This window comes from Oncorhynchus kisutch, linkage group LG6 (genome assembly GCF_002021735.2).
Source record: "Oncorhynchus kisutch isolate 150728-3 linkage group LG6, Okis_V2, whole genome shotgun sequence".
Taxonomy (NCBI): Eukaryota; Metazoa; Chordata; class Actinopteri; order Salmoniformes; family Salmonidae; genus Oncorhynchus; species Oncorhynchus kisutch.
The window spans coordinates 32624964-32639015 of NC_034179.2; the positions used below are offsets into that span (position 1 = coordinate 32624964).

At 41.9% G+C, this 14052-nt stretch overlaps 1 protein-coding gene, 1 long non-coding RNA gene and 1 pseudogene across 2 annotated transcripts; 2 read left to right on the forward strand and 1 right to left on the reverse strand.

Annotated features, from left to right (window-relative positions):
- The first annotated feature begins 230 nt into the window (after positions 1 to 230).
- On the forward strand, positions 231 to 5969 carry LOC109892719 (cytoskeleton-associated protein 2-like). The gene is made up of 7 exons (XM_020485460.2): positions 231 to 647; positions 1022 to 1089; positions 1186 to 1967; positions 4068 to 4422; positions 4529 to 4589; positions 4749 to 5019; positions 5190 to 5969. Exons 2-7 carry the CDS (start codon positions 1045 to 1047, stop codon positions 5464 to 5466), a joined length of 1791 nt encoding a protein of 596 aa, XP_020341049.1. The 5' UTR covers positions 231 to 647; positions 1022 to 1044; the 3' UTR covers positions 5467 to 5969.
- Positions 4433 to 6795, reverse strand: LOC109892720 (uncharacterized). The gene is made up of 2 exons (XR_004210286.1): positions 6019 to 6795; positions 4433 to 5493 (listed from the first exon to the last, which is right to left on the reverse strand). It is a non-coding gene; the product is annotated as an uncharacterized LOC109892720 (long non-coding RNA).
- Positions 6796 to 11412: 4617 nt separating this feature from the next.
- LOC116374311 (52 kDa repressor of the inhibitor of the protein kinase-like) lies at positions 11413 to 13700 on the forward strand (annotated as a pseudogene).
- The last annotated feature ends 352 nt before the right edge of the window (positions 13701 to 14052 follow it).

The window sequence follows — 14052 nt, forward strand, 5'->3', positions numbered from 1 at the left end:
TTTCAAGTCTCATTTTTTCTTTTGGAAAATTGTATTAACACATTTCCTTTAAAAACAGCTCATACATTTTTTACATCATTTCATACACATAAAAACGGCAACAAAGCATAAAACACAGCATTTGAAAGTTACATTTAAATTAGTTAAAAAGTACATGTTGTTAAAATCAATTAAAACAACATAGCATACTTGTAATTACCATCTTCACACTTGGTTATGAACGCAGCAATACACAATTGATCTCGGTCAATAAAGCAGCATGTAGGTGATTCTGAAGTTGGATTACCGTTAGGGCGTTAATCAGTCTATACATTTTTTAAATAAAAGTTATATCAAATGTTGTCTTCCTCTCTGGTCTGGGTGTAGCAGTCAGACAGTATTTTAGGAATTCTATTATGGTTCAAACATTCAAAAGTACAGACGTATGCCTTCATCGCAGATGAACCCGCCCAAACCCTCCTCCAAATTGTCCTATGACCTAATCTCGAGACATTCGATTGGCTAAATTGAGTTTTCCCGACAACATCTCGACCAATCTCATTTTCCGTAATACAGCGCCAACGTTGAATGGGTGTTTGTTTTGCAAGGGACGTTGTAGATTTTGTCTGGCGGTTTTTATTTTTGTCTACAATACATTGAATCAGAAGGTAAGCGCGATTTGAAATTGTTATCTACTTTGCTATTGAAATTGACACCCGTATTTTGAAGTTTTCCAGCTAGCTAACGTACTATACATTTAGCCAGTTTAATCTACGTTTTGCAAGCCAACGTGGTCGAAAAAACGGCTTTCGGCTAGCTATCTAACAATACTAATATCAAAGATTATTATTATAATTACTAGAGCCTAAGCTGCTAGTTAGGTGGGTAACTAGCCATATAGATGACTAAACAGAGAAGACATTTTAGTAGCCAGCTAACGTTATACAAGCTGAATTCCTTTGTAAAACACATTTTTTCCCCCTGGCTTTTTAACCATTTATTCAAGCTCTGTTACTGAACAAGTATATTTGTAAATATTTAGGGTGTCTGCCATTTGTGACACCAATGACAATGGATACAGTTACACGAAAGAACACCAACCTCAAAAAGGTAATGTAGCTCTTTTTTTTCTCTTTTCTGTTAGGCCTACTACTTTTTTGTACAATGTATTATTTATTGTTTCTTTGTCCTGTCTGCTATTATTAGGGTAACAAAGAGAATGCCAGACCAGCAAGTGGACCCACTAAGTCCTTTATTACCAGAGCTGCTCCTACTAAAACAGTGGCAGCTCCATCTGCCCCTCTGCATTCCAAGAGCAATAAAAAGGAGGACTTGGGAAAGGGAGAAGATGCTCTGAAGAAGGTCAAGATGGCAACTGCTGGCGATACAAAGAGATGCAACACTTTCAGCCAAACCTTACTCGCCAAACAGGCTGTCAGACAGAGAAAACTGGTTGCAGAGGCCTCAGAGCCAGCTACCGTCCCAGCTAAACCTGTCCCTGGCACCTACAAAGGCAAGGTTGTCCAATCCAAAATAAGCTCCTTCAGGAAGCCTAGTGGCCTGGAGGGAGGGGTAGAAAGCAAAACGGCTACCAAGACCTCGGCACCCAAAGCTGAAAGCCAAAAGCCTGGGAATTTGACAAAGATCAGGCCCAAAGCTGTTGCTGACTTGCCTCAGCGTTCCATGTTCAAGCCCCCTCAAATATGTCAACCCTCAAAATCCAAGTCTGTGTCCAATGGGCCTCCTCCAGTCTCCAAGTGCCCAGCCACATGCCGTCCAACAGGCTTTTGCTCTGCAGTCCCTCCTGCCAGAATGGCTCTACTTACCACAGCTCTCCAAAGTTCCAGTAGGTCTGCCATGACATCAAAGGGGAAAGAGCTTCCACAGAGAACCAAGCCTAAGATGACAACTGACAAAGTTCGCAAGCCTCCGGTTGCCAGCACCCTAAGCCAGTACAGGGCTAACACAGAGACTGCTGAAGAGAAAAGGTTTGTAATTTTTGTTTAACATTCTTGAATTGTCCAATAACTGATATTTTTGGTACTTTTGTCAACTGCTCAAAATAGTTGTAACCAGTGGTGTAAAGTACTTAAGTAAAAATACTTTAAAGTACTACTTAAGTAGTTTTTTGGGGTATCTGTACTTTACTATATATATTTTTTTGCATTCCTAAAGAAATTAATGTACTTTTTACTCCATGCATTTTCCCTGACCCGCAAAAGTGCCCATTACATTTTGAAATCTTAACGGGTCAGGAAAACGGTCCAATTCACACACTTATCAAGACAGCATCACTGGTCATCCCTACTGCCTCTGATCAATAAACACATGCTTTGTTTGTAAATTATGTCTGCGTGTTGTAGTGTGTCCCCGGTTATGTGTAAATTTATTTTTTTAACTTAAATTGTGCCGTTTTAGTTCATATATATATATACTGCTCAAGAAAATAAAGGGAACACTAAAATAACACATCCTAGATCTGAATGAAATATTCTTATTAAATACTTTTTTCTTTACATAGTTTAATGTGCTGCCAACAAAATCACACACATTATCAATGGAAATCAAATTTATCAACCCACGGAGGTCTGGATTTGGAGTCACACTCAAAATTAAAGTGGAAAACCACACTACAGGCTGATCCAACTTTGATGTACTGTCCTTAAAACAAGTCAAAATGAGGCTCAGTAGTGTGTGTGGCCTCCACGTGCCTGTATGACCTCCCTACAATGCCTGGGCATGCTCCTGATGAGGTGGCGGATGGTCTCCTGAGGGATCTCCTCCCAGACCTGGACTAAAGCATCTGCCAACTCCTGGACAGTCTGTGGTGCAATGTGTCGTTGGTGGGTGGAATGAGACATGATGTCCCAGATGTGCTCAATTGGATTCAGGTCTGGGGAACGGGTGGGCCAGTCCATAGCATCAATGCCTTCCTCTTGCAGGAACTGCTGACACACTCCAGCCACATGAGGTCTTGCATTAGGAGGAAACCAGGGCTAACCACACCAGCATATGGTCTCACAAGGGGTCTGAGGAGCTCATCTCGGTACCTAATGGCAGTCAGGCTACCTCTGGCGAGCACATGGAGGGCTGTGCAGCCCCCCAAAGAAATGCCACCCCACACCATGACTGACCTACCGCCAAACCGGTCATGCTGGAGGATGTTGCAGGCAGCAGAACGTTCTCCACGGCGTCTCCAGACTCTGTCACATGTGCTCAGTGTGAACCTGCTTTCATCTGTGAAGAGCACAGGGCGCCAGTGGCGAATTTGCCAATCTTGGTGTTCTCTGGCAAATGCCAAACGTCCTGCACAGTGTTGGGCTCATACCACCCTCATGGAGTCTGTTTCCTGATGTACTGGCCTCTCTCCTGGTAGCGCCTCCATGCTCTGGACACTACGCTGACAGACACAGCAAACTTTCTTGCCACAGCTCGCATTGATGTGCCATCCTGGATGAGCTGCACTACCTGAGCCACTTGTGTGGGTTGTAGACTCCGTCTCATGTTACCACTAGAGTGAAAGCACTGCCAGCATTCAAAAGTGACCAAAACATCAGCCAGGAAGCATAGGAACTGAGAAGTGGTCTGTGGTCACCACCTGCAGAACCACTCCTTTATTGGGGGTGTCTTGCTAAATGCCTATAATTTCCACCTGTTGTCAATTTCATTTGCACAACAGCATGTGAAATTTATTGTCAATCAGTGTTGCTTCCTAAGTGGACAGTTTGATTTCACAGAAGTGTGATTGACTTGGAGTTACATTGTGTTGTTTAAGTGTTCCCTTTATTTTTTTGAGCAGTGTGTGTGTGTATATATATATATATATATCACATACACAATTTGAAATTATTTTTACTTTAACTTTTGATACTTACGTATATTTTTGCAATTACATTTACTTTTGATACTTAAGTATTTTTAAAACCAAATACTTTTAGACTTTTACTCAAGTAGTATTTTACTGAGTGACTTTTGCTTTTACTTGTCATTTTCTATTAAGTTATCTTTTTATTTTTACTCAAGTATGACAATTGGATACTTTTTCCACCACTGGTTTTAACTGATGTTTTTAAATCATTGATTGCCAGAGCAAAGCTTGCGGAGTGGCTGGCATCCAAGGGAAAGACTCTGAAAAGGCCTCCCATATCGGCAGTGGCACTCCCAAAGTATAAACCAGTTGTGCAGCCCGTGCCTGAAGTCCACGCAGTATCCACAGCCTTCTCAACACAAAAGACCAATGTTGAGCCTCATTTCTCTGATCAGACGTCACAACAACCTGGTCCTGAGCCTGAACCGACTGTTCAACCTAAAAATGACCAGGTGGTCCCTGAGCAGGAGGCAGCCTGTGCCTCAACTCCACTGATAATGAACACGACGCTGGACTTGCTTGACAACTCTGATACATATTTTCTCCCTATTGACCCAGAGGTTCAAATGAATGATGTAAGAAACATTCTTTGTTTAGTCATTTATTTTTTTGGTACTGTAATTTTATTCATCAAAATTCTTAAATATAACCTAACCACCACTGTCTTGTGTCTTATCACAGGTTGTGGTCAACCTTTGTGATGCTTTGGAGGCATTGGAGACGCCCTCAGCAAGTGTGGATGGTAAGTTTTGTGGTCAGTGCATTTACATTCACAGCAAACAGTCAAATTTACTTGCTCACTTGGCATCATCTGCCTGATTCAAATCATGTAAGAGTAACATTTTATCATGTAAACTTTATTAATGTGTTATTCATTGGTGTGTTCTTTTTTTCCTTTTAGAGCCACATGAGAAAAAGGAATCTGAAGGGAAAATTGTGGAGGTTGAAACAAATTGTGGATTTGAAGAGAGGAATGAGTTTGCTGAGAATAATTTTGACAGGTCTGAGGAAGTGAAAAGGGAAGTAGGAGAGGGAGCTTCAGAGCAGAAAGTAAGGAAGGGTTATATTGAGGAAGTTGATAGTGATTATGATGACGAATGCTTGATGGAGACTACACCAGAGGGAGCCTCCATAGTGAAATACAATCTGAAGACAACTCCATACCTTCAAAGGTGATATTTCTTATCTTAAATGCCTATTTTAAAATCACTTCCATACAATTATTGGAAATACTGGAGGTCATGGAGAACATCACTACTTCACATCTCTATATTGAAATGTATATTAAACTGAACATGGCTGTCAACTAACCACACAATTCTATCTATCTTTCCCCTTCTAGTGTTAAGAGAACAATCAACACTGAAGCATGTGCAAGTGGTTCCAAGCGAAAAAACACCATCAAGGATCTGAAGTTCCTGACACCAGTCCGTCGTTCCTGTCGTATCCAGCGCAAGTCATCCCACCTGCCTGGGATGCTGACAGACCACGACACCTGTGTGTCCTCTCTGGCAGAGCTGGTGAATCTGGACGACGATGCCAGCGCTTACATCTACAGGAGGAACCCTGCTCTCCTGGAGGACCTGCCTGACCATCCCAAAGACCTGGAGAGGATCTGAGTCTTTGGATGAGTGGGATGAGGAGGCCTGAAAATGAATAGAAAGAATATGGAACTGATGGGCACTTTACAAAGGGGTTTTAAAATAATGAAAATATATGATTTGCTTTCTTACCATCCATAATGGTTGTTAATCCAAATTGTGATAATATGGGCTTTGTGTGGCAAGATTTACTAATACAATAAGACTGGGTGCCTCAATTTGGCATGCCTTTTGTTTTCTGTTTTCTGTTGTTACTTCTCATAAGGAAGGGACATTTGCCATAGCTTGATCTGCTACACCTTCACTTTTATTTGCTGTATGCATTCTCTCTACTGTCTTACTGTGTTTGTTTTATGAATGTATTGTTTATTTTAATGCAGTTGATCATTTATCTATCACTAGGTTTTACCATAGATAAATTACATACAGCACACCTTTTATCATCTGGTAGGAAATAAAGAAATCTGTGTTGTACATCCAGGAAAAGTGACACTATTCAATAAAATTACACCAACATGGTTCTCTGGTGGAATTATTGCCTTTGAAATGGGAAATCATGCAATAACATACCTTAACAAAGAAATGTATTCATTGATTACTCACTGGATCCAACTTCCCTTCTGTTGGACTGTAATTTTAGTCAAATAGGGATATGGTAAGTTAGAAAATACTGTCCTATACCTGGCTAACGAGTTTCGGAGGGCCAAACATGAACCATGTCAAAACTCCTTTGAAATGTCTTGTGTGGATAATTGTGCAGGCATGTGTTGATCCGAAGGGCGCAAGGAAAGCTAATATCAGTATTGGAACCCTGAGGTGATATGAACAGGACAGTGACAAACATGCGTACTGAGTTATGTTAGCAAAGCATTGTGGGAAGGTCGTGATTTAATCGCGCGTCGCGTTGATTCCTCCAGGCCACATAAAGCACTGTTGCGTGCGAGTCCATTCTTTACTAATTTCTGGATAAATTAATATTGAAGTAAATTACTTTTGAAAAGCATTATACTAGCATAAGCAAACCATGGCAAACTTTTGCGCAGCTCCAAATTGCACCATAAAAAGTAATCGGTCAGCATCGCTATTCTTCAGGTTTCCAATGGACACTGAAAGGTACGTTTAGACGGTCTTCCATGCTTGACTTTGTACATTAAGCTAACTAACGTTAGCTGTCAGCAAAATATGTGCACTGTGCAAGCTATTTGGCTAGCTTGTAGCTAGTTTTGCAGCATGCTTGCAGAATAATTGTATAACCAGACTTTTGGGGGTTGCAAATCAGTACGTTATTAAAACATACAGCAAGCTGCTTGCTAGTGATACAATGTTTTAGTTTGCATGTTATTGTCAACACAGCACACAATGTTATTGTGTGATTATACCATTAACTATAGCAATCATGTCTTCACTATTTTAATAACTAGTTCTTCAATCTCATTCAATGATCGCTAAATATATAAATGAGAACTGTTTTTTTATAAAAAATAAAAAAAAGTATCCATGAGGAGCTCTTACAGGAAGTCAGAGAGGGTCGTTTTTCTCATTGGTCACTGACGTCAGTGTTTGAAGAACTCGTTTTTAATGTTGTTTCAATGAAGCTAAATGTATGAATGTGAAAGGTTTGTTTTGTCTGTTGTGCACAGATGCAAGCAGTGGGTGGAAAACTGTCATGGCAAGGATCTTGAAGATAAAACACCTGACCAGCTGAACAGACACTACAGACTTTGTGCTAAGCAATTTGAACCATCCGTGATTTGTAAAGCAGTAAGTGATACTGATGCAATTTGCTTGGCATTTGTTTTGGCCTAGCTGAAACGTTTAACATTTGAAATTGATGTAGTTGAACAGAGATGTGTACTTATTTAGTGCTACACACACCCATCAAATAGGTAGTTTAATAAATCGTTCATATTTCCAGAGTTCCTACAGGACAAGGCTGAAGGATAATGCCACACCAACCATCTTTGATTTATCAAGCCAGCTCAATAAGCCAGTAGGCAACACAAGAGGATTAAAGAGCTGGTAGGGGTTTCTTTTCCATTTAACAAATCTCTAGTCATACTCAATGTATTGAAATCAAAACAGCTTGTTATTGTTTCTCTCTTGCTATTATATTCTACAGAGTGAATAGTGAATAGGAATAGGAAAAGTAAGTTGTGCATCTTATGTTGAGGCTGTTTCAATGTACAGTGTATTCAAACCCCTTGACTTTTCCACATTTTGTTGCATTAGCCTTATTCAAAAAAAAAATGTTTCCTCAATCTACACAATACCCCATAATGAGAGCAAAAACAGGTTTTTAGAAATGTTTGCACATTTATTTAAAATAAAACTGAAATATCACATTTCATTAAGTATTTGGATTCTTTACTCAGTACTTTGGTGAAGCAACTTCAACAGCGATTACAGCCTCGAGTCTTCTTGGGTATGACGCTACAAGCTTGGCACACCTGTATTTGAGGAGTTTCTCCCATTCTTTCTCTGCAGATTCTCTCAAGCTCTGTCAGGTTGGATGGGGAGCGTCGCTGTACAGCTATTTACAGATCTCTCCAGAAATGTTCGATCGGTTCAAGTCCGGGCTCTGGATGGGCCACTCAAGGACAATCAGAGACTTGTCCCAAAGCCACTCCTGTGTTGTCCTGTTGGAAGGTGAACCTTCGCCCCTGTCTGAGGTCCTGAGCACTCTGGAGCAGGTTTTCATCAAGGAGCTCTCTGTACTTTGCTCTGTACATCTTTCCCTCAATACTGACTTGTCTCCCTGCCACTGAAAAACATCCCCATAGCATGATGATTATGCTGCCACCACCACCGTGTTTCACCGTAGGGATGGTGCCAGGTTTCCTCCAGATGTGATGCTTGGCATTCAGGCTAAAGAGTTCAATCTTGGTTTCATCAGACCAGAGAATCTTGTTTTTCATGATCCTTTAGGTGCCTTTTGGCAAATTCTAAGCGGGCTGTCATGTGCCCTTCACTGAGGAGTGGCTTCCATCTGGCCACTGTATTGGCCTGATTGGTGGAGTGCTGTAGAGATGGTTGTCCTTCTGGAAGGTTCTCCCTTCTCCAGAGGAAATCTGGAGCTCTGTCAGAGTGACCATCAGGTTCTTGGTCACCTCTTTGACCAATGCCCTTCTCCACTGATTGCTCAGTTTGGCCTGGTGACCAGCTCTAGGAAGAGTCTTGGTGGTTCCAAACTTCTTACATTTAGGAATGATGGAGGCCACTGTGTTCTTGGGGACCTTCAAATCTGCAGATTTTTTTTGGTACCCTTCCCCAGATCTGTACCTCAACACAATCTTGTCTCTGCGCTCTACGGACAATTCCTTCAACCTCATGGCTTGGTTTTTGCTCTGACATGCACTGTCAACTGTGGGACCTTTTTATATAGACAGGTTTGTGCCTTTCCAAATAATGTCCAATCAATTGAATTTACCACAGGTGGACTCCAATAAAGTTGCACTAACACCAAGGAGGATCAATGGAAACGATGCACCTGAGCTTAATTTCGAGTCTCATAGCAAAGGGTCTGAATACTTATTTAAATATGCTATTTTTTTATTTGTAATACATCAACAACAAAAAATATAACCTCTTTTCTCTTTGTCATTATGGGGAATTGGGTGTAAATTGAGGGGGGGATTATTTCAATTTTAGAATAAAGCTGTAACCTAAAATGTGGATAAAGTCAAGGGGTCTGAATACTTTCTGAATGCATTGCAATGCAATTATATTCTAGGTTTAAATTGAATGACTAGTATGGATGCATTTCCCTTTTCATCATGAGACAATGCCCTATCACTGAGGCTAGGTAACACGGTCACCACCGATTTAAATCCATGATTATCGAAAACTTCAAAAAGCATTTCTCAACGGCTGGCCATGCCTTCCTCCTGGCTACTCCAACCTCGGCCAACAGCTTCCCCCCCCCCCCCCCCGCAGCTACTCGTCCAAGCCTCTCCAGCTTCTCCTTTACCCAAATCCAGATAGCAGATGTTCTGAAAGAGCTGCAAAACCTGGACCCGTACAAAACAGCTGGGCTTGACAATCTGGACCCTCTATTTCTGAAACTATCCGCCGCCATTGTCGCAACCCCTATTACCAGCCTGTTCAACCTTTCTTTCATATCGTCTAAGATCCCCAAGGATTGGAAAGCTGACGCAGTCATCCCCCTCTTCAAAGTGGGAGACACCCTGGACCCAAACTGTTACAGACCTATATCCATCCTGCCCTGCCTATCTAAGGTATTCGAAAGTCAAGTCAACAAACAGGTCACTGACCATCTCGAATCTCACCGTACCTTCTCCGCTGTGCAATCTGGTTTCCGAGCCAGTCACGGGTGCACCTCAGCCACGCTCAAGGTACTAAACGATGTCATAACCGCCATCGATAAAAGACAGTACTGTGCAGCCGTCTTCATCGACCTGGCCAAGGCTTTCGACTCTGTGTCAATCACCATATTCATATCGGCAGACTCAGTAGCCTCGGTTTTTCTAATGACTGCCTTGCCTGGTTCACCAACTACTTTGCAGACAGAGTTCAGTGTGGCAAATCGGAGGGCATGTTGTCCGGTCCTCTGGCAGTCTCTATGTGGGTGCCACAGGGTTCAATTCTCGGCCCGACTCTTTTCTCTGTATATATCAATGATGTTGCTCTTGCTGCGGGCGATTCCCTGATCCACCTCTACGCAGACGACACCATTCTGTATACTTCTGGCCCTTCCTTGGACACTGTGCTATCTAACCTCCAAACGAGCTTCAATGCCATACAACACTCCTTCCGTTGCCTCCAACTGCTCTTAAACGCTAGTAAAACCAAATGCATGCTTTTCAACCGTTCGCTGCCTGCACCCGCACGCCCGACTAGCATCACCACCCTGGATGGTTCCGACCTAGAATATGTGGACATCTATAAGTACTTAGGTGTCTGGCTAGACTGTAAACTCTCCTTCCAGACTCATATCAAACACCTACAATCTAAAATCAAATCTAGAATCGGATTTCTATTCCGCAACAAAGCCTCCTTCACTCACGCCGCCAAGCTTACCCTAGTAAAACTGACTATCCTACCGATCCTCGACTTCGGCGATGTCATTTACAAAATAGCCTCCAATACTCTACTCAGCAAACTGGATGCAGTTTATCACAGTGCCATCCGTTTTGTTACTAAAGCACCTTATACCACCCACCACTGCGACCTGTATGCTCTAGTCGGCTGGCCCTCGCTACATATTCTAATTGGAGATGTTTGATATGAGTCGCCAGACCCACTGGCTCCAGGTCATCTACAAGTCCATGCTAGGTAAAGCTCTGCCTTATCTCAGTTCACTGGTCACGATGGCAACACCCACCCGTAGCATGCGCTCCAGCAGGTGTATCTCACTGATCATCCCTAAAGCCAACACCTCATTTGGCCGCCTTTCGCAACGAATTGCAAAAATCGCTGAAGTTGGAGACTTATCTCCCTCACCAACTTCAAACATCTGCTATCTGAGCAGCTAACCGATTGCTGCAGCTGTACATAGTCTATCGATAAATAGCCCACCCAATTTACCTACTTCATCACCATACTGTTTATATTTATTTACTTTTCTGCTCTTTTGCACACCAGTATCTCTACCAGTACATGACCATCTGATCATTTATCACTCCAGTGTTAATCTGCAAAATTGTAATTATTCGCCTACCTCCTCATGCCTTTTGCACACAATGTATATAGACTCTTTTATTTTTTTTTATTTTTTTACTCCATGTGTAACTCTGTGTTGTCTGTTCACACTGCTATGCTTTATCTTGGCCAGGTCGCAGTTGTAAATGAGAACTTGTTCTCAACTAGCCTACCTGGTTAAATAAAGGTGAAATAAAAAGTATCACAGGACCCACATAAGCAAAACGTTACACTAATCTTATTTTTAATCAATATTACTTTATTTTCCTATAGAGGACTCTGTGGACCAATCAAAGACTAGCAAATATGGTGGTGAAGGCCAAGATGACACTGAGACAAACCACCCCCCCAGCTGACCCCTGAGGAGAAGAAGCACAGAGAATATCTCAAATCACTATTTGAAGTTCTTCTGGTGTTGGGGAAACAGAACATACCTCTGAATAGACATACCGAGGAGGTGCAGGAGTGCGACGGTCTCACTCCAAGCAACTTCCAGGCATTGTTGGAGTACTGAATGAGGTGAGTGCCATATCCCCATATTCTTATGTTTTTTTTAACCAGGCCAACTGCTTGCGGGATAAGTTTGTGGGATTCCTTCCTTTTGAGGGAGGTGAGGAGACCCTGATGGAGAGGCTGCTGACTGAGGTGACAAAAAAATGGGGCTTGAATATGGACTACTGCAGAGGGCAGGCCCACTTAAGCTCCTGTGTGCATTCTTGCAAAATGAACGCCATTGCAACCAAACTCACAGAAGTATCCCACAGCAGTGCACACACCAATTTCCACCTGTGCCTTGAATGTCTCACTGGCAAGTGGAGTGGCTTTGACAGGCATTCAGATTGTCATGTCTACTTTCAAGAATATTGATTATTTTTTCAACAAGTCACCTTCACTGCAATTGGAGTTGGAGAATGCCATCTCTATTTTCTATCAGGGCAATGAAGAGAAGGCCAGTGATCTGAAAGAGGCCTGCCATACCAACTGGACAATGAGGCATGATACATTTGAGGTGGCAGTCGACGTCGTGGAATCTCTACTCTGCGTAGATAGTGTTCATGACGATGAAGATCTGAGGTGGAATGACCAAGACACACGATGCCTTGGAGATATCAGAGGCTCTTGCTGATTTTGAGTTTGTTGCAGCGTTGGTTGTGCTGAAAAACACCCTGTCATTCACAAGAGCCTTCGGCAAGAACTTGCAAGGGCCAACGATAGATGTCTACTTTGCTGCAAGCAGCTTGACCGCTGTGTTGCACTTGCTGAACGAGGTCTTGGATAACATTGAGGTGTACCATGATTTCTGGTTCGAAGAGGCTGTTAACCTACTTGGGAAAGCACCGCCCAGAAGCCGGAACAGAAATCCAGCCCGAGAGCTACTTCAAAGAGCACCTGACTGCCCCAGTGGTGAGCCAGGTCATCAAAGAACTGAACAACCTCTTCTCTGAGAACCACCTTAACGCCCTGAGATATTTGACGCTCGTCCCTGCTGTCATGGGGCAGCTGAAATTCAACATGTCTGAAGATAACAACGTGGAGATGGGAAGGTTGTTCCTGTACAACGCAGACACTCCCCCTGCTGAGCTTCACTGCTGGAAGGTGAAGTGGAAGCATAGGGGCAAAGTGACCCTGCCCTTCACCGTCCATGAGACGCTGAAGTGAAGTTCTTCCCCAATGTGCTTGCATTCTTTAGGGTGCTCAGCAACCTGCCAGTCCTGGGCCTTGAGGATGTCGACGGCAATGCTTCTCGTAAACGTTTTCAGATGTACCTGCAGAACACACCTGACAAACACAGGTTCCAAGAGTGTGGCATTTCTAAACATACATTATAATGCCAGACATGACCTGGACTTTATGGTTGATAGTTACGTTAAGATGTACCCTCACAATGAAAGTTAAATCCAATTAATTTCATGACCCTAATGAGCAAGAATGCCAGCCTGTTGACTTGTTCTTGTATAAATTTTAGTCTGTCTTCAGCATTTGTGACGAGCTGACCTCTTGCTTATTGGATGTTTGATATGTTGACTTGAAACCACTTATTTTGGCTGTATAAAGTTGATCAATGACCATTGCAAGTTTGAGGGAATCATTAGATTTAGTATGTACCGAAACACTTAGTTTCAACTAAAGTTTTTTTGTGGTTTGAATTTATGTATAGGTCATTTTTTAAATGTTTATGCAACTGATTATGTAAATTACAGAACTGAAAATGTATTCTTATTACATAAGTCTTCTGGAAGTACTTTCTTCTAAGACCAATGTGCTTGAAATTCAGTTACATTTTTGTCATTTAGCTGATGATCTTATCCAATGCGACTTACAGGAGCAATTAGGGTTAAGTGCCTTGCTCAAGGGCACATCTTCAGATTTTTTGGGCGATTCGAAACCAGTGACCTTTCGGTTACTGGCCGAACGCCCTTAACTGTTAGGCTACCTGCGTTGATCTAAGACTGTTCTTTCTTGTAAGAATGATTACAAATAAAGATCAACGTTTTTGATTCAGTCTAATAAGAATTGCTATTATTGTCATACATATATTTACACCATTTTATTGTGTGATAGCTGCATTTCTAAAATAAATTGTTGAAAATGTTTCTTTCCTCATTGACTTTGATCACACAATTCACAGTAAAATGCATTTTTTTTCTCAATATGTCTATAAGATGTAGCTCTTTCTGTTATAACCACAGTTTTCAAAGCTTTTAATAGGCTTTTTTGACAACCATGAACTCGTTCAGTCATCTTGTCACGTGACAAGTAGGCGTTTTATGAGGCCTCGTGGTATTCCGATATAATTTACTCGGTTGTCATATGCGGAACTTTAATAAATACAGCTATTAAAATACATTTGTTATTACAACCGTACTGATACGCCACTGCATACACATAGAAGGAAAAATACAAAGATATACAATTGTGCACATTGTACTGAGATCAGAGATCAAT

Bases quoted from the DNA above. Each gene is read 5' to 3' on its own strand.
- LOC109892719 (XM_020485460.2), top strand. From the start codon at position 1,045: ATGACAATGGATACAGTTACACGAAAGAACACCAACCTCAAAAAG. The intron at 1,090-1,185 runs GTAATGTAGCTC...TGCTATTATTAG, and splicing joins AGAACACCAACCTCAAAAAG to GGTAACAAAGAGAATGCCAG. The intron at 4,590-4,748 runs GTAAGTTTTGTG...TTTTCCTTTTAG, and splicing joins GCCCTCAGCAAGTGTGGATG to AGCCACATGAGAAAAAGGAA.